This window comes from Pseudorasbora parva, chromosome 20 (genome assembly GCF_024679245.1).
Source record: "Pseudorasbora parva isolate DD20220531a chromosome 20, ASM2467924v1, whole genome shotgun sequence".
NCBI lineage: Eukaryota > Metazoa > Chordata > Actinopteri > Cypriniformes > Gobionidae > Pseudorasbora > Pseudorasbora parva.
The window spans coordinates 3,117,875-3,138,184 of NC_090191.1; the positions used below are offsets into that span (position 1 = coordinate 3,117,875).

The following is a 20,310-nucleotide window of genomic DNA, read 5'->3' on the forward strand; positions in this document are numbered from 1 at the left end:
AGATGTGTTCAGAGTTTAGCCGACCGGATACGGCGAGTGTTTAATCTATCAGCGAGCTCTGCTTCACCTTCGTTGCTCTGGTTGGTGTAGCGCTATCCTATCACGTGCAGAGGGAGTTTGAAAGACAACCGTTTATCCGCCCCTCGGATTGAGCTGTCAATGGTGAGTTTCCAGACCAAACATCTTGATGTGGCTCTGGCTTGTCAGGCTAATCAAACAGTACCAAACTGAATTCAAATTAATTTCCATTTCAAAAGTCCCAGATTCCCGATTTCACAAACACCATAATAAACTCAGTAAAAATTGGGGCAACGAAAAGTAATGGCGAAACAAACTGAAGTCAAAGAAAAAAACAACAACAAACAAATAAATCAATTAAAGCAGACGACAAATAAAATGAAAATAGAGAAACACTACTCACGTATTACTTTGAAAGTAACAACTAAGGGGAAGTGTGGAAAGTGCTGAGGTGAATTATGTGTGGGTGGATGCGGGTAAATGTTTAATATATCAGGATGGTTTCTCTCCATCGTGAGGACGTCACGGCACAACCAACCCTACTGAACATTACGATGAACTTGAATTAACGGCATTTAGGAGATTATTAGGGGTGTAACGATTCGTTTTAACAACGATTCGATTCGTATCACGATTTGAGGTTGTCAATACGATTTAAAGCAGCACTAGGTAACTTTTCAACTTTCATAATATATTTACAAGACTCTTGTGATGATACATCGACTTACAATAGGCTGAATGACACGTCTGCCATAGCCTGATGGGGTCTGTATCGTTTTTAATCGTACTTTTAAACTTTGGGTTTCGGGTAGTAACCCGAGGACAAAAAGAACTACAAAATTCGACTGCTTTATGGCATATACGTCACTTCCACCAACACACACACTTCCTTACATTCGGACGTGCGAGCACAAATTTGTTCGTCGGATAATATAGTCATGTCCGAAGCAGCAGAGACAAATAAGAAAGAAAAGGTTTTGTTGGAGGAAAGCAATAAGAGGAAACGAAAAGGTGATGTGATTAAAAGCAGGAAGAGAATCAACATGTGACCAGCGTTTGCTCGTCGGCGTGAGCTGAAGGAGGCGTGCCCGACCGATGCTGTCCTGCTTGTTATGGTGAGCTACCACTCAAACACTGAACTGAAGTATCATATAGATTCTGGAAAACGGTAACCAATAGACTTCTGTAATGACGCTGGCTTGTAAACGTGAGCATCGTAATTATTTGGCGTTTGAGAAAAATGAAACCCACACAAATGCTCACCACACACCAGCTGATTGGTGGAGAGGAGACAGAGTGATTAAGCCAATCATTATATGGGGATTATTAGGAGGCCATGATGGACAGAGGCCAATGGGCAAATTTGACCAGGATGCCGGGTTACACCCCTACTTTTTATCGAAGGACATCCTGGGATTTTTTTAATGACCACAGAGAGTCGGGACCTCGGTTTAACGTCTCATCCGAAGGACGGTGCTCTTTGACTGTTCTTTGAATTGTCCCCATCACTATCTGGGGCATTAGGACCCACACAGACCACAGGGTGAGCACCCCCTGCTGGCCTCACTAACACCTCTACCAGCTGAAGCCTAGTTTTCCCAGTTGGTCTCCCATCCAGGTACTGACCAGGCTCAGCCCTGCTTAGCGTCAGTGGGAGACCAGTCTTAGGCTACAGGGTGATATGGCTGCTGGAGAACATGTTGTTCATGTATGAACGGGAAGTCTTTATTGAGAAAAAATATATATATTCGGATTTTCCACTACATTCACCTATTATAAGAAAAATAAATGAGATAAAGGACAATCACAATTCATTTTGCACTATTGATAAGATATTGCAAAGTTTTTATTGTTGCTTGTTTTTGTTTTTTTTAGTCTGCGGCCCTAAAAAAAGACTCATCACATTGACAAACGTTTATTGTTTTTGATAAAGTGCTTTCTAGTTCATTCTATTTAACTGGTAGCCATCATTGATCAACATTCAACATACACTAAAAAATCAACTTTGAAGGCCACTTATATACGGTTTATTATCTGTATGTGAGTTTCTATGCACGTGTGTGATGAGTGTGATGATTCACTGAGTCGACTCGAATCACCTCAAACACTGTAAATGCAACGAGAAAAACAAACGTTTATAAATGACAACTTCTGCAAACCAACTGCTAATGTTTTCATATCTCTTGGATTGAACCAACAAGGGCCTATAAAATGAAGGTAGCGGAAAAAAAGACTAAAAAAACAAAACAAAATTTAAAAGGACATTAAACTATCTTTAATACTTCTTGAGATACAGGCATGCAAACTTGAGGCAAAAAACACAAGAAGTGCATTTTTCCTATTCCCAAAATCAAAAAAACTAAACTAAAATAATTATTAAGAGCAAGGAGGCCACCTGGTGGTTCAACTTGCGTACTTTGCATATAATCACAGAGTGAGGCAGAAAATAAATGATCATATAGTATTCTAGACAATAATGACGTCTATGTCGATTAGCTTTGCATTATACACAGAGCCTAATACTTTCGAAAATTTACCAGGCATAAAAATTTTTTACCGCCCATGAATTAGTTTTTGCAAAAACAGGCTTGTGTCTTCTTGTCAAAGCTTAAGCTTGCGTGAGGATGAAGAGCTGGCCTTTCAACTCCGAGTGTAAATCATGTTTGTTCAGGTTTGTGCATTCTTAGAATTCATGAATATGTGCAGGCCAGTCGAGTTCCTCCACACCAAACTCGCTCATCCATGTCTTTATGGGCCGACGCTTTGTGCACTGGAGCGCAGTCATGTTGGAGGAGGAAGGGGCCGTTCCCAAACTGTTCCCACAAAGTTGGGAGCATGAAATTGTCCAAAATGTCTTAATATTTTGAATTTTGATAATTATGGCTTACAGCTTATGAAAATCCCAAATTCAAAATCTCAGAAAAATAGAATACTGTGAAAAGGTTCAGTATTGTTGGCTCAAAGTGTCACACTCTAATCGGCTTATTATTTCAAAACACCTGCAAAGGGTTCCTGAGCCTTTAAATGGTCTCTCAGTCTGGTTCAGTACAATTCACAATCATGGGGAAGACTGCTGACCTGACCGTTATTCAGAAAACGATCAGCGACACGCTCCACAAGGAGGGAAAGCCTCAAAAGGTGATTGCAAAAGAAGTTGGATCTTCTCAAAATGCTGTTTCAAAGCACATTAATAGAATCTGTCTGATCTATCTGCCACACACGACACAAGTTTCATTATCTCATTTATATCAAGAGGTGGCCAGGCTGGAGCCCGATAGTTTTAACAAGAGGTGTTTATTCAAGAGACACAATAGATTATTATCAAACTTTGCAGTTTCTCTTTTGTCACCGCACAGACGATGCGCGTGCAACAGCGAATTGAGTGCTTGGTAAAAAAGTCAACTAGTTCCCTACACCTATCCCGTCATTACGCGCTCACTGCCAAATGAGTCCTTTGAAAGGCCCGCGCGCGCATCTGTGCGAGGCAGAAAGGAACGTAGAAAGGGAAGTATATCCTCGACTTATCAGTCGTGTTTCCAATTTGAGCTTGATCTTCAGAATTACTTGGGAAAATGTAACGTTAGCTTGTTGTGGACGCTACCGCACAACTTGATCAACAAAAGAGCGATCGCTACTGAAAAGCTATTTCATTGAAAAAAACAGCGACGCTACCACCACGCTACTGAAAATGGCCCCCCACCCAACGCAAAACTTTGGCAAAATAGTCTCAATTGTTTGTGCTCCGTTTGTGCCGTTAAACGTTTTGTTTGTGACGATGAGGTCACCAGCCCCCCCACATGCTTTAAATTCACCCCATACAGTCTCAATCATTTGTGCTTCGTCTGTTTTTAAAATATTATACATTTAATTATAGAGGATGACGTCACTCAGCCCCCTCACAAGCTCCAAATTCACCCAAACTAATCTTGTTTGGTTGTGCTGGTTTGTGGCATAAAACATTTTGTTTGTGCTGCTTCTGTTTTTAAAATATTAAAATAATATTTATAGGTCATTCTGAGGTCACTCAGCCCCCCACATGCTCGAAATTCACCCCAAATAGTCTCATTCGTTTGTGCTCCGTTTGTGCTGTTTTGTGCAGGTAAATGTTTCGTTTGTGCTGCGTCCGTTTTTAAAATATTAGATTTTGAATAAAGCTCCAAATTCACCCAAACAAATCTTGTTTGTTTGTGCTTCGTTTGTGCCATAAAACATTTTGTTTGTGCTAGAATTGACCCTTGTGGGAATCCGTATGTCATGGATGTCCACTCAGACTTATGAGGTGTTTCTCAATGTCAAGGATGCTTCCTTGGAAGGACGGATCCTTCCAAGTCACTTCCTTCAGAGGTTAGGCGAGGCTCCTCTTTAGCATTCGGAGAACACGTAAATGGAACAGGCTAGCAAGTGCACGTCATTACGTCAGGTCCGTTGGCCATCAATAACGTTATGTGTAACGTTATTTGTATTTTTTTAATATCAATACAGTAGTATTTTGTACCGGTATTTAAACGTTAATCTTTACTTATATTTACTACGGTTATAACAAATGTTTGGTAACGTAAATAAAAGCATTGTGGCAAGCAGCGAGGTGAGGGACCGTAAAAGCGGGCCGGTGGAGTGATAATGAGCGGCAGCTGATCGCCGCCACACCGGTCTCGGCTCACGGCAGTGACGGGAGTATAATTGGAAGAGCATGGAAGACGAGAGAGGACTAGGCCTGGACTTTATGTTATGGTTTGTTTATGTTTTATTATGTGTGTGCGGGCAGTCGCCCGTGAGGGGGCTATTATAAAGTTGTTGAACGTTTGCCGGTTCCCGCCTCCTTCCTTCCCATCTACAAACCCCGATACAAGCATATTTGCCCCGTTCACGCTCCGAGTCCGACTCCGGGAACGTCTGATAGCAAAGCTGCGCGCATAGGATTGTGGGTGATTTGAGAACGCGAAGTGCGCGAAGGCTACTCATATGCATCCTTTCCTGTATATGACATATTTTTCGAACGAAGGACTCAGTCCTTGGTTGAATTCCGAGGATCCTCGACATTGGAACAGCCCTTCGTCGGATGTCGATGACGAAGCATCCTTAGAATTCTGGCTTCAGAGGATCCTTCCTTGACATTGAGAAACGCCTATGGTCTCCTATACTCACATAATAACCTCTCCCTTCTAGGTATGACCTGAACCATTTGAGGACCATCCCAGAAAGCCCAACCCAGTTTTCCAGCATGTCTAGAAGTATGCTGTGGTCAACAGTGTCGAATGCAGCACTGAGGTCCATTTCCATTTCACACAGCCTTGCCGCTGGATCCCCACCGTATAAGATCTCATCCACCCCATCCAATTTTATGGATTTTGCTGCATTGAAACTTGTAAATCGTAAAAAGGCTTTTTGGAGAGAAAAAGCTTTGAATAAAACCTCAAGTCATCATTTCATATGAAGGAAGAACTTGATTGTCTTTTATTCTTTTGTCTCCATATAAATCGGCTATAATCATCATTTATATTGTTATTAACCCTGTGTCATACAAGTCAGCCCATTTCTTCTGCCACAGGATTGGTCAATCCCAGTTTCTTTTTAGTAAAAACAAAAGGGACGTAATTCATCATTCAAAAAATAAAAACAATTATGAGGCCCATATGTGACCTTCTTCATAAGCCTAATTCAAGGTTGAGTTTGAGGCTGCATGTCACCAGTACTCTCCCAGATTTTCACCAAACCATGCCAATAAAAACATTAAACAAATACACACAAAGTGTGCCTTGTGTGCCAGTCTTTAACACCAAAAACTTATTTAGTATTTATTTATTATTATTGAATAAAGATAGCATTTTAGAGATACTAAAAGTGTGGATGACTTTGGTATGTTGTAAGTATGCAATGAGTGAATTCATTTACAATAATTTATATTTTTAACGTCTTAATCACAGCCTGTCAAGAAATAGAAAAAAAACCCATCATACACATTTTAAATAGGCTATTAGCATAAAACAATCAAATAGTTAATGATTGCGATCAACACTACACACACCATTCATCCCTTTATTCATCCCTTTAAGTCCACAACACAGCTGACATGCATGGTTGACAAAGGCCTGGTATTTTTAACACAGAAATACTCCATCAAACGTCCAACATTTGTTTGTGAAACTTTGTCTATGTTTAGGATGGGAATCCAAGTCTTTAACAGTGTAAAAAGCTCAGTGTGCATGAAACAGCATTTCACCCCCCCTTTAATTTAAATATGTATTTCAGCAAGAATTCCAATCTGAATGTGTTTATACATTTTTATTTAGCAGTTTATTTAATGACAACCTATATGCATTACAAATATGAAGGGGGAAAAAACACCCCAACCTACTATTTTCTCTTTGAATGTGAACGCCTACACACATCTTTGACTTGAGCATGTGATAGGGACTTTTATTTTGTAGTGGAGATGTGACGTCATAAGGCAGCGCTGCGCTCCTGCATCTGTTGTGATTCTGCTGAAGAAAGGTTTGTGTTTTAAGCTTTTAAAGTGTTCAAATCAATAAAAACTGTTCAGGCAATTTTATAGTTTTTACAAAAACCGTTAAATTAATGTTTGACTATTTAATGTAACATTCCAATGCTTTATCTAACACGAATGGACGTTGTTTTGTGCGAATAAAGCTCATTCATACACGAGTAACAGAAAAAGCTGCATCTCATTTCTGTCTGTATATCGTGAATCAGTTTATCATAAACATTAATTCGGTCACTGGCGAGTAGAGGTGAGACAAACTGAGCTACACAGAATTATCCACTCACTCAAATGTTTTTCTCAACAAGAACTTTTACTAACAAATGCTAATGTTTTCATGGAAGTGTAAAGTATCTATCTAATCTGTTTAATATAAACTACAAATCAATTAATGTAAAGCATAAATGTCCAAATGCAATCCTATTGTGTGTTATTTTATTATTAGATTAAGAGTTTTGAGTGTTTTTGTTTAATCATGTGATTTTAAATTCATTAAATTATTAGTTACCCAAAAATGAAACTTCTGTCATTAATTACTCGGCTTTATGTCGTTCCAAACCTGTAATATCGTCGTTCATCTTCAAAACACAAATGAGTATATTTTTTTATGAAATCTGAGCTTTCTGGCCGATCCTTCAACCGTTGGTCCCTGTTGAAATCCATTATATGCAGAAAAACCCTAAAAATGTTTTCCTCAAAATACTTAATTTCTTGTCAACTGAAGAAAGAAAGACATGAACTTCTTGGATGAGATAGGAGGGAGTAAACTATACGGAAATCTTCATTTTAAAGTGAACTAATCCTTTACGGTTGAACCACTGGAGTCACGTGGACCATTATAATGATGTTTTAATACTTTCTGGGCCTTGAAAGTGTTAAATAAATAGCAGTCTATGGAGGGGTCGGAGACCTTTCAGATTTCATCCAGAATTTACATTTTTGGGCGAACTATCTCTTTAACTGTCTCTCACCGTTACCGACTGAACTTAGGAGCTGACTGAGGCACACTCACAAATGTAGTTGCCATTTATTGGTTATTTTTGCATTTATTCTCATCTTAAAGATGGCGTTTATTAAAGAGGAGAGTGAAGACCTGAAGATTGAGGAAATATTCAGCGTTAAACATGAAGAAACTGAGGAACAAACCAAGATGGCATTCGTTAAAGAGGAGAGTGAAGACATTAAGATTGAAGTGAGAGTGAAACATGAAGAAACTGAGGAACAAACAGGTTGGTTTCATCCTCTTAACCTCACTGATGAAGAAGTACACACATGGACTACTGCTGTTCTTTACCTGTAATGCTGCATCTGGTCAACAAGTTAGTTACTTTATAATAATTTGGCAACATGTACTGTAGTGTTTTGTAGTCTTACCGTTTCGCTGTCTTGTGTTTTAAACGCGCTCTCAGTGTGCGTGCTGTGAAGCCTCGTGTGTCAGTATAAACAACACAAGTTATTTGGCCTCTAGAGGACGTCCTCGTGCTATATGATGACAGCGGTGTACGAAATATTGCATACAGATTACAAGACCACCAAGATATTCTGGCTTAATCCCTTATCCTAGTTTTGTGTAATAGGCCCCGGGTCGCCTCATGTGGACAGACATGTTTAGATCGCATGACCAGATGCTGCCTTCAAACTGAAAGATACTGCTTCCACGTTGGACATTTGTTATTTGGACTTGTCAAATATTAAATTAGGACAAATAGCCCCAAAAAATATTTTAAGTAATGTTAAACTCAATGGGCCTCGTTCATGAAACACGAGCAGAATTTTTGTGTGTGTGTGTGTAAATCGCTTGTAAAGCCATTCTGACAAATTGTCGTGTTCATGAAAAGTTCATATTTTTTAACTGGTACGGACGACATTAACACCTGCTCCCTACCACATGTAAATGGTGCGTAAAACATTCAGACGTTTTGTACACACTGAACCAGATGATACTGAATTTGGTGGAGCAACTGTGTCATAAAATCATATAATGAGTCATTGGGAATATACATAAGTGTGAAATATATAATCGCACTAGGAGTTTCAGCACAGTCCCAGTTTTACATCATAACAATTAAAAGAGAAAAAAAAAACATAGAAGAAATGCAGATTTATAGAAAATTACTAGTAAATAAATAAAAAAATTCGGACAGTCCTTGTATTCACAAATTATTTTAAGGTTAAAAGATTGAGCAGACTCTTTATATTACCTCTTAAAATTAATGGGCGTGCCGCGTGTCAGCCCTTATTTTAGGAGTATTTCACAAAGCTTTTTAGCGCTTTAATCAGCTCCTAAATCTGTGAAAAATTAGGAGTAGTCAAGAGGACTGCTAAGTCACCAAGATCAAATCCCTAAACAATCCTAAAATGGCTGTTGCCAGCAATCCGCCTCAGTAATCTGCCCTGTCCTATTATTATAAAAAGGTAAAAAATAAATAAATAAAAGAAAACAATGTCCTATTATTTGTGGCAGTTGTTTACATGAGTTCACACTTAAAAATGATCTGGTGTTGTCAAAAGTACCGGCCGCAATACTAGGTCAGGTACTAAGTACTACTTCAATTTCATTGTGCTTACACGCTCATTGACGATGACGGACAGATGATCAACAGTAACGTTATCATGCACGTCATCAAAGGGACTTGGATTATATTTGTTCGAATCCTAAACGGAGAGCTTGTTTGTATATGCATTCACCTTCACAATTTCTCTCAGAAATGATGATCATGTTGGGTAAGTACTCTGTGTATCATTAAAATCAATTTTTTTACAACACTGGCTAAGATCGTTTATTCCAGCGCGCGTGCAGACAGGGTTGCCAAGATTTTACAACAAAATCTGCTAACTACTAGCCCTAAACAAAAGCTTCTCGGGGGGATTCTCCTGGTATAAAATGGTGTTTGGGGGTAAAATGTGTGTTATTTTGGCAAGATTGCCTGCTAAAATTCGCACTCATGGGTCTATATATCCCATAATAGTTGCTTCAAACCACAGGAAAAAATGTGGACTTGGCAACACAGTGCAGTTGAGCTCTGTTGACATTTGACAATGCGTCCATTCATTGCTCTGACTGGTTGTAGGTCTATCCAATTGAGGTCTTTCCTGGTTCGGTTGAAACACACCCCATAATCACAGCTCAGTGGAGCAGTTTCAGACTCATATCCTGACTAGAATTGAGTATGACCACATCAGGCTAGCCCAAAACTAGAGTACTCACCCATATATCGCCGGCTGGGCCAAAAATGAAGAGTCGGGGTGACTCAGGGATCCAGAAAACTGTCGAGGTAACTAGTGTGGATACATATACCTTCTCTAGAGCTGATGAGATGGACTATTTTAACGTGCTCCTCCCAAACTTTAATTATAAAACTTTATTTGTCGCTGGAATTCTGCAATGTCTCGAGATTCAGACATGTACGAGGCTGACGATAAGCTGATATTATACTTGTTTCTAGTCGACTAGAGTCATTAATTTAAAGGGATTCAAAAGTCTCTCACACCGAGACTGGTAGCGCAGATATACACTATCCGTTATCAATCACTGTTTGCACTGAATGTAATAAACCGCATATTATTAATAATAGCCTCTGATATCTTGCCGTCCAACTCGTCTGATGTCAGTCCGATTGCATTCTTCCTCTTCTTCATCTTCGCTCAGTTGTAGATTAGGGATATTATTCAGTCTTATTATGTTGCTTTCTTTTTTTTTTTTTTTTTTTTTTTTTTTTTTTTTATTGAAGGAGTAAATCAACATACAGTAAAACACTGAAAGTTACATTTTTTTTTCTTCTTCCTTCTATTTTTACTTTTACTGTAATAACACCCCCCATCCCACCCCCCACCCCCAGGCAGCGTAGGTATAACAAAATACCATCTGGTTACAAAGGCAAAATAAAACAATTATGTCAATACACCTTTTACAAGCATGGACCCCTGCATATAAATATCTAAATAATGAAGATAATAATAATAATAGTATGATTATAACAGTTATAATATTACAGTATAAATACATATATTTAAAGGGGGGGTGAAATGCTGTTTCATGCATACTGATCTTTTTACACTGTTAAAGACTTGGAATCCCATACTAAACATAGACAAAGTTTCAAAAGTTAAGGTGGACGTTTGATGGGAGTATTTCTTTGTCAAAAATACTACTTCCGGTTAGTCATAAGTTTCGGCAAGTTTTTTGAGATCATGCGTCCCCATTGACGTTAGTGGGGGCGGAATTTCCTTGTATGGGCCTTACGGACAATTCTACCGGAAGCGCGTGAGAGAGAGCGAGGGAGAGAGCGAAAGCAACAGGCTATGCCCATCAAAACGCTGGTTTGTAGGATGCTGGACAGGTGACAATTACACATAGCACATAACAATGTCACCAAAAAAGTGGGTTTTTGGTTGCCAGACCAAGACAGTCCTGCACAGATTCGCCAAAAACCCCGCGTTAAGGCAACAGTGGATGTAATTTGCTTTTCCGGATCAGCAACTGAGTTGGGCGAATGTTTATATCTGTTCGCTGCATTTCGGTGCCGACTGTTTCATAAACAAGGCCCAGCTTGACGCCGGCTTTTCCAATCGCCTAATGCTGAAGGATGGAGCAGTCCCAACGATAAAGGTCCCGCAGGCTGTGAGTAAGAGTGCTTCAAATGTCTGTGTCTTTGCCTATGCTCATCAAGTAGCCCAAACATGATCACGTATAGTTAATTGATCAATGGAGCATGCGATGTGTAGTGCGTGTACATTTGTTTAGCTGGCCACTATATGTGTAACTTTATGTTTGTGTATTGTAAAAGCACTCCAAACAACAATACACAAAGGGGGGAAATATGTTGAACTAAATAAGCGCGCTTCTTCATTCAAATGCGCTACTATTCCGTGTCTATCTATGTAAACACTAGCCTGCGGTGCAAAACCAGTCCGCTTACTAACGTTACAATTGTCTACACAAACCACGCGTAAACACACAAACACACGTGCACAACTGCACTTCCCACATGTACACCTTCAAAGACAAAAATACGACGATATAATTCAAGTATAAATATGTAAATAACACAAGCCGCTAAGCATATTATATAGTTAGTGTATAACTTGTAACTTACCACATACAGACGTCCTGCTCTAGTCGTTTTTGCTGCTGCTCCTGTTCAACTGCAACCTCTGGGTCTGATTCCGGATCATAGATGTATGGCTGTATCTGATTAAAAGCCATATTTTTTTTTTTTGAATAAAGTTTTTTTTACCGCTGTTAGGGATGACGCTCGACTCAACACACAGCGCGCTGCTGCACACGTCATTATTTAGCTCCGCTCACACGACACGCCCCCACCCGCTCGGCTTTTTTCGGAAAGACTCGGAACAGCGCATCTTTCTTATATAATTATTAAAAAAATAAAGACTTTTCGGAGATATGCAGGATGCAATGCTACTCTATAGGTACTCAAGATTGACATGACACTGACTGAAACTGAGTGTTTCACCCCCCCTTTAAAGAGAGGAGGAGAAAGGAAAAAAAAAGAAAAAGAAAAACTTTAGCCATTCCGCCAGACAAAACATCATATACAACATCACAACATGAATGTGAGCAAAACAAAGATACATGTATGAAAAGTTAGCAACTAGGTAATTCTTTCAGATTTTTAAAATATGCCAGAATGGGTTCCCATTTTGAATAAAACCTGTCCACAGATCCCCTTAGTGTAAATTTTATCTTTTCTAATTTTAAGAAAAACATCACATCTTCCAACCAAGCTGCTGCAGAAGGAGAGGTAGGGGATTTCCAACTCAACAAAATTCTTCTGCGGGCCAATAAAGAAGTATAAGCAATAACGTCCGTTTGGGTTGCAGTTAAAGTAATGGTCATGGTGTCACTGGGCGTTCCGAAAATAGCTATTGAAGAACATGGCTGCAATGACACCCCAAGGGTTTCACTGATAGTTTTAAAAACCACTGCCCAGTAGTTATTTAGAGAGGTGCAAGACCAAAACATGTGTGTCAAACTGGCTGGGGAAAAAGAGCATCTATTACAGGTTGCATCTAACCCAGGATATACAGTCTTGTTCAAAATAATAGCAGTACAATGTGACTAACCAGAATAATCAAGGTTTTTCGTATTTTTTTTTATTGCTACGTGGCAAACAAGTTACCAGTAGGTTCAGTAGATTCTCAGAAAACAAACAAGACCCAGCATTCATGATATGCACGCTCTTAAGGCTGTGCAATTGGGCAATTAGTTGAAAGGGGTGTGTTCAAAAAAATAGCAGTGTGGCATTCAATCACTGAGGTCATCAATTTTGTGAAGAAACAGGTGTGAATCAGGTGGCCCCTATTTAAGGATGAAGCCAACACTTGTTGAACATGCATTTGAAAGCTGAGGAAAATGGGTCGTTCAAGACATTGTTCAGAAGAACAGCGTACTTTGATTAAAAAGTTGATTAGAGAGGGGAAAACCTATAAAGAGGTGCAAAAAATGATAGGCTGTTCAGCTAAAATGATCTCCAATGCCTTAAAATGAAGAGCAAAACCAGAGAGACGAGGAAGGAAACGGAAGACAACCATCAAAATGGATAGAAGAATAACCAGAATGGCAAAGGCTCAGCCAATGATCACCTCCAGGATGATCAAAGACAGTCTGGAGTTACCTGTAAGTACTGTGACAGTTAGAAGACGTCTGTGTGAAGCTAATCTATTTTCAAGAATCCCCCGCAAAGTCCCTCTGTTAAAAAAAAGGCATGTGCAGAAGAGGTTACCAATTGCCAAAGAACACATCAACTGGCCTAAAGAGAAATGGAGGAACATTTTGTGGACTGATGAGAGTAAAATTGTTCTTTTTGGGTCCAAGGGCCACAGGCAGTTTGTGAGACGACCCCCAAACTCTGAATTCAAGCCACAGTACACAGTGAAGACAGTGAAGCATGGAGGTGCAAGCATCATGATATGGGCATGTTTCTCCTACTATGGTGTTGGGCCTATTTATCGCATACCAGGGATCATGGATCAGTTTGCATATGTTAAAATACTTGAAGAGGTCATGTTGCCCTATGCTGAAGAGGACATGCCCTTGAAACGGTTGTTTCAACAAGACAATGACCCAAAACACACTAGTAAACGGGCAAAGTATTGGTTCCAAACCAACAAAATTAATGTTATGGAGTGGCCAGCCCAATCTCCAGACCTTAATCCAATTGAGAACTTGTGGGGTGATATCAAAAATGCTGTTTCTGAAGCAAAACCAAGAAATGTGAATGAATTGTGGAATGTTGTTAAAGAATCATGGAGTGGAATAACAGCTGAGAGGTGCCACAAGTTGGTTGACTCCATGCCACACAGATGTCAAGCAGTTTTAAAAAACTGTGGTCATACAACTAAATATTAGTTTAGTGATTCACAGGATTGCTAAATCCCAGAAGAAAAAAAATGTTTGTACAAAATAGTTTTGAGTTTGTACAGTCAAAGGTAGACACTGCTATTTTTTTGAACACACCCCTTTCAACTAATTGCCCAATTGCACAGCCTTAAGAGCGTGCATATCATGAATGCTGGGTCTTGTTTGTTTTCTGACAATCTACTGAACCTACTGGTAACTTGTTTGCCACGTAGCAATAAAAAATATACTAAAAACCTTGATTATTCTGGTTAGTCACATTGTACTGCTATTATTTTGAACAAGACTGTATAACAGCTAACCATGCCTTGCTCAAGTGGACCCTGTGTATCACTTTGAACTGTATGAGCCCTAACCTAACAGAGGAAGATGATGAGTGAACCTTTTTAAGTGCCTCCCTCCAAAAAGCCTCAGAAAATTTTATATCTAGTTCGTCTTCCCATCTGGATTTAATTTTATCCACGTTGTATGCTTTCAAAGACATGAGCTGGGAGTACAATCTTGAAATTAATCCTTTATTATTAAAGTTGAGAGTAAGACTATCTAAGGGCGAAGTAGGAGGAAGGTCAGGGAAGAGTGGAAATTTGTTCTCAACAAAATTGCGAATCTGAAGACATCTAAAAAAGTGGTTTTGTGGAAGGTCATACAGTCTACAGAGGTCCTTGAAGCTGTTAAATAAACCTTCAGTATATAAATCCCTGATGCATATCAACCCGGAAGTTCCCCACTGTCTAAATGATGAGTCCAGTGTAGAGGGGGGGAATAAATGATTTTTGTAAATAGGACCTAAAACCGATGCTGATGTGAATTTATAGTGACAACGGAACTGATTAAAAATCTTGAGGGTGGAAAGTACCACAGGGTTGGATGTAAATCGCGAAGCTTTCAAAGGTAAGGAAGAATACACTAAAGCAGGGAGAGAAGAAGAGTGACATGTTTGTGCTTCAATTAAACACCAATTCGTTTCTGGGCGATGAAGCCAAAATAATATCTTCTGAATATTTGATGCCCAGTAATAGTGAGTAAAACTTGGAAGGCCTAAACCACCTGCATCACGAGTTCTCTGAAGAATATGTTTGTTAACCCTGGGGATCTTATTTTCCCAAATGAAACGGGATATAGATTGATCCATTAAACGGAAAAAGGATTTGGGCAAAAAAACTGGCAAAGACTGAAACAAATAAAGGAACTTGGGAAGAATGGTCATTTTCACTGAATTTATTCTTCCAGCTAAAGTAAGGGGAAGACTACGCCACCGTTCCAACTCTGCCTTTACTTCTGTTAACTTAACTTTATAATTGGCTTCAAACAAAGAAGAGAAGGAGCGCGTCATATGAATTCCAAGATATTTAAAGCCATTTGGAGAGAAACGAAAGGGTAATAATTCTAGACAAATTTGTAAGGCCAAATTATTAATGGGGAAGCATTCACTTTTTTGGAAATTTAATTTATATCCAGAAAAAGTACCAAACCGGCATAATAATGATATAATTAAAGGACAACTAGATATGGGGTCACTGATGTAAAGCAAGAGGTCGTCGGCGTATAAAGACACGCGTTGTTCAATACCCCCTCTCATAATACCCTGAAATGCTGTGGTTGTTCTCAAAGCTATTGAAAGAGGCTCAATCACAATGGCAAAAAGGAGCGGGGACAGTGGGCATCCCTGACGGGTCCCTCGAGTTAATGGGAAAAATTCGGATCGGGAATAATTGGTCCGAATGGACGCCGAAGGGGAATGATATATTAATTTAACCCAAGACAAGAAATTTTGGCCAAAACCAAACCTTTTTAAGACTTCAAACAAATATGGCCATTCAATTCGATCAAACGCCTTTTCCGCATCCAAGGATATGACTACCTCCGGGTGCGGAGAAGGATCAGAAATATACATTATGTTGGCGAGTCTACGAATATTAGAGAAAGATTGGCGCTCTTTAATAAATCCTGTTTGATCATCTGAAATTATTGAGGGAAGGACGTGTTCTAAACGAAATGCTAACACTTTTGCTAAAATTTTAATGTCAGTGTTTAAAAGAGATATAGGACGATAAGATCCACACAGTGTAGGGTCTTTGTCTTTTTTAAGAAGGAGTGAAATGGATGCTTGTGAAAAGGTTGGAGGCAGGGAACCTACGGCCAAACATTCTTTAAAAACTTCAAGAAGAATTGGCGCAAGTTTCTCCTTAAATTTCTTATAAAAATCAATAGGATACCCATCAAGGCCCGGAGACTTGCCACTCTTCATTGCCATAATGGCCCTATTAATTTCTGCAATCTCCAGATCATGTTCTAAATCCATCACTGCATCCAATTGCAATGTAGGAATATCTAAATTATTTAAGAAATGTTCCATATCTGTTGGATCTGGTGGGAATTCCGAAGTATATAATGAGGAGTAAAAGGTTTTGAAAATATTATTAATTTCTTTTGGGTTGCTAGTTAAAATTTGATTTGAGTTTTTTATCTGAGAAATAAGACGGGAGGCAGTTTGTCGTTTTAACTGGTGAGCCAAGAGTCGACTTGATTTGTCTCCATACTCATAGTAAAGACCACGTGTCCTCATTATTAAATGTTCTGCCTGAGTAGTGGTTAAAAAATTAAACTTTGTCTGCAAGTCAACTCTTTTTTTTTTTAATTCAGCAGTAGGTGATTCAGAATATTGTCTGTCTACATCTAATATGGATTGTGAGAGTGCTTGCAATTCCTTCTTACGTTCTTTATTAGCATATGATGTATAAGATAGTATTTGCCCCCTCAAATAAGCCTTTAAAGTCTCCCAAAGTAATGAGTAAGACACTGTATCCGTTTTATTGAATTCCAGAAAATTGTCTATATTAGTTGAAACAAAGTTACAAAATGTATCATTAGATAGCAGTAATGGATTGAATGACCAGAGTGGTCTTTCCCTGATGTTCAAAGGGAAGTGCAGGTCCAAAACCACTGGGGCATGATCGGATACCACTATAGCTGAGTAGTCAACTTTCTTAACCATTGATATAAAAATATTGTCTATAAAAAAATAATCTAGTCTCGAAAAGGAATGATGGACATGAGAATAAAAGGAAAATTGTTTAGTCAATGGGTTTAAGAATCTCCAAGGATCCACACAGCCATTCTGTAACATAAATTGAGAAAAGGCCTTTGCCATATCAGATACATTACTACTAGTGCTAGACCTATCAAGCTGAGGATCGAAAACACAGTTCAAATCGCCAGCAAATAACAGATGATGCGTATTTAACTTAGGAATTATTGATAGGAGACTATTTGCAAAGTGAACATCGTCCCAGTTGGGAGCATAAACGTTAACTAAAACCACCGGGACTTGAAAGAGTGATCCAGAGACAATAATGTAACGACCATTAGGATCGCAGATTGTGTCAGAAGGTATAAACTGTACCCTCTTATTAATTAAAATTGCCACTCCTCTTGATCTGCTATTAAACTTTGAATGAAAAATTTGACTAACCCATATCTTACGGATTCTATTGTGATCATCCAGTCTTAAATGTGTTTCTTGTAAAAACAATAAATCGGGTTTGAATGATTTAAGATGGGAGAAGACTTTAGCTCTTTTAACAGGGCCATTTAATCCTCTGACATTCCATGTCATCAGCCTCACAGGATGACCTTTATCATCATCACCTATAATACCTGTATAATATACAAATTAGAAAATATGCAGGGGTTCCTGAGTAAAATAAATTGTAGCCATAAATTGTGAATGACAAAAATATGGTGAAATGCCAGATTCCAGAGGTAAACAATGCTGCCGACCACCCACCAAGAAAGAAGAGAAAAAACAAAACAAAAAAAAAACAAATTAAATAAACAAAACATTACAATTCCTAGATCTAAATCCCCAACAGAGGATGATCGCAGGTAAATCATAACGAAACACTTCCACAGTATGTAAACTAACATCAAAGGAAGTATCATACAATGAGTTTAGCCCCCCTAAAAAGGTGGTTCAGAAACAACAAATGGTGTCAAAAACGGTGTAGGTTATCTGGCTTCTGAAAATCGAGTGTACGGTGGCCAAAAGTCCTGCGCCACCTCGGGTTTCGCACATAGTTACGATATGACAACTTTTTTTTTTTTTTTTTTTTCTTACCCGAGGGGGCAAAAGGGACGTCCTTGCACATTATTCTTCACTCCAATTGGAACGGTAAAACTCGTTGGCTTCCTCTGGCGTGTCGAAAAGGTGCGTTTTCCCTTCGTGAAAAACACGGAGCCTTGCAGGGTAGAAGAGACCGAATCTGACTCCCTTTTCGTAGAGCTGAGACTTCACATCCTTAAACGCCGCTCGCTTTTTCCCCAACTCAGCGCTAAAATCCTCGTGGAAAAACACCCTGTGTCCGCGAAAGGATAATTCACGCTGCTGCCTGCTGAATCTGAGGATGCGATGCTTGTCCTGGAAGAAGTGAAAAAGAACCAGAAACACTCTGGGTTTGGTCTGCTTGGCCCTTGCATTGGATGGGATGGGTCCGATTCGATGGGCACGAGAAAGAACAAGAGGACTCGTGAAGAATTCCTTCCCCAGTACTTCCTCAAAAAATTCAGACATAAATTTAATCGGGTCTGATCCTTCCAACTTTTCAGGGATGCCCACCACTCTCATATTAGATCTCCGTGAGCGATTTTCGAGGTCATCCAGCTTTTCCTTCAGAAACACATTCTCTTTCCGTAGCGCATCCATTGAAGCTTCGACATTCACCAGCCTATCACTGTAGTCATTAAGTCCATCTTCAACTTCGCGGAGTCGTTCGTCATGTGCTTCGTAATAGGATTTCACTTGTTCCAATGTCGCATTCACGGGTGAAAGTGCACCGGCCAGTTCTGTTTTTAAAAGAGAGTGAACTACTTGCGTCATGTCAGAAAGAAGCGCTGACCGGAGTTTTTCGAGATCTTCTGGTAAAGCCGTTATGCCTTCAGGGGCTGGCGCCATGTCATCGGCCTTGGTCGATGCTTCGCCGTCTCTGTCGCCAGTTTTATTTCGAAGTTGTTTTCTACTTGCCATTTTGCTCCACCGTGACTTCAAGTAATAACTGTTGCCAGATAATCGATTGTAGAGAGCGTGTAGTAGAAAGATTAACACCAAATAAACGAATGAGATCGGGAGCTACACTCGTGTGCGTCTACTCACGCCATGCTTAAACCGGAAGCCCCCTATGTTGCTTTCATCGTCGCTCAGACCGTCTCTAGAGCCGGCTAGAGCGTTGCATAAATAATTAGCCACACGTCCCTTGGAGGGCGGGGCAATAACAAAACCCAGTATGGAAATGCACAAAGTCAAAACAAGGTGATTTCAACCTCAAAATGCATTCTTTTAAATATACCAATACTGCTATCTGAAACACGGAGAGGCTTCTTCGTGATTACAACTTACAGATTCTGCAAAAAATAATCCCTGTTCCCTGAATCCACATTCTAATACACTTACTTTTTATCCAAGCGACTTACAAATGAGGAGAACAATCGAAGTAGATATAGAATAAGTAGATTCTAATAAGTAAATTTATATAGAATAGTATTAGTATTTATGGTTTAATTGTTCCCAAAATGATGCGTCTTCAGCAGTTTCTTGAAAATGGCTGAAGACTTGAGTCGAGTTAGGTAGGTAAAGAGTTTAGGTAAATTGATGCAGAACTAGTGGTTGTTCTGTAGGCATTGAATTTGATGCAATTGGTAACCAGTGCAAGTTTATAAGAGTTGTGATGTGCAATATTTTCGCCTCTTTAAAGATCACTGTTGCTGCAGCATTCTGGATCCTTTGCAAAGGTTTCACAGTGCCAAGAGTCTAGTACAGATAAAACAAGACCTTGGACCTGGAGTTCTGAAGCATGCTTCGACAGGAAGGGGCTTTCCTCCTAATGTTGTACAAGGCAAATCTGCAGGACTGGGCAGTTCTAGCAAAGTTTAATTGATCATCAGTCACAACTCCAAAGATCCTGGCAATCCTGGATTGAGTTATGCTATGGAGAAGTGAATGGAGAAGTTGCAATAATGTGTTTTGCTAGCCGGGACCACAAGCAATTCTTTCTTCGCAAGGTTTACTTGAAGGTTGTGGTCTTTCATCTAGCAAAAAAAGTCTGTCTGTCAAGCAGGCTATGAGCTGCTACTGTTCATCTGGTTGGAATGAGAGATAGAGTTGTGTGTCATCAGCATAGCAGTAATAGGAAAAATCATGATTCTAAATGACGACATGTAGATGGAGAAGAGAAGTGGTCCCTGGAGAACTCCAGTAGCTAGATGATGTGACTTAGACACTTCACCTTTCCATGACACCCTGTAGGACCTACCTGAGAGGTAATGTTTGAATCATAGGAGTGCAGTTCCTGTAATGCCCTTTGCCTTTGGAGTTAACATGAGGACCTAATGGTGGTTAATTGTGTCGAAAGTAGCAGATAGA

General features: G+C 39.4%; 1 protein-coding gene across 1 annotated transcript in view; it reads left to right on the forward strand.

Moving 5' to 3' along the window:
- Window positions 1–20,310, forward strand: part of LOC137049287 (gastrula zinc finger protein XlCGF57.1-like) — a 55,065-nt gene that overhangs the window by 11,790 nt on the left and 22,965 nt on the right. The window contains exons 1-2 of the mRNA XM_067427789.1: window positions 6,454–6,510; window positions 7,581–7,746. Coding sequence (XP_067283890.1) covers window positions 7,581–7,746 — 166 coding nt within the window. The 5' untranslated portion in view covers window positions 6,454–6,510. Of the gene's footprint in view, window positions 6,511–7,580; window positions 7,747–20,310 lie in introns of the transcript that reaches the window.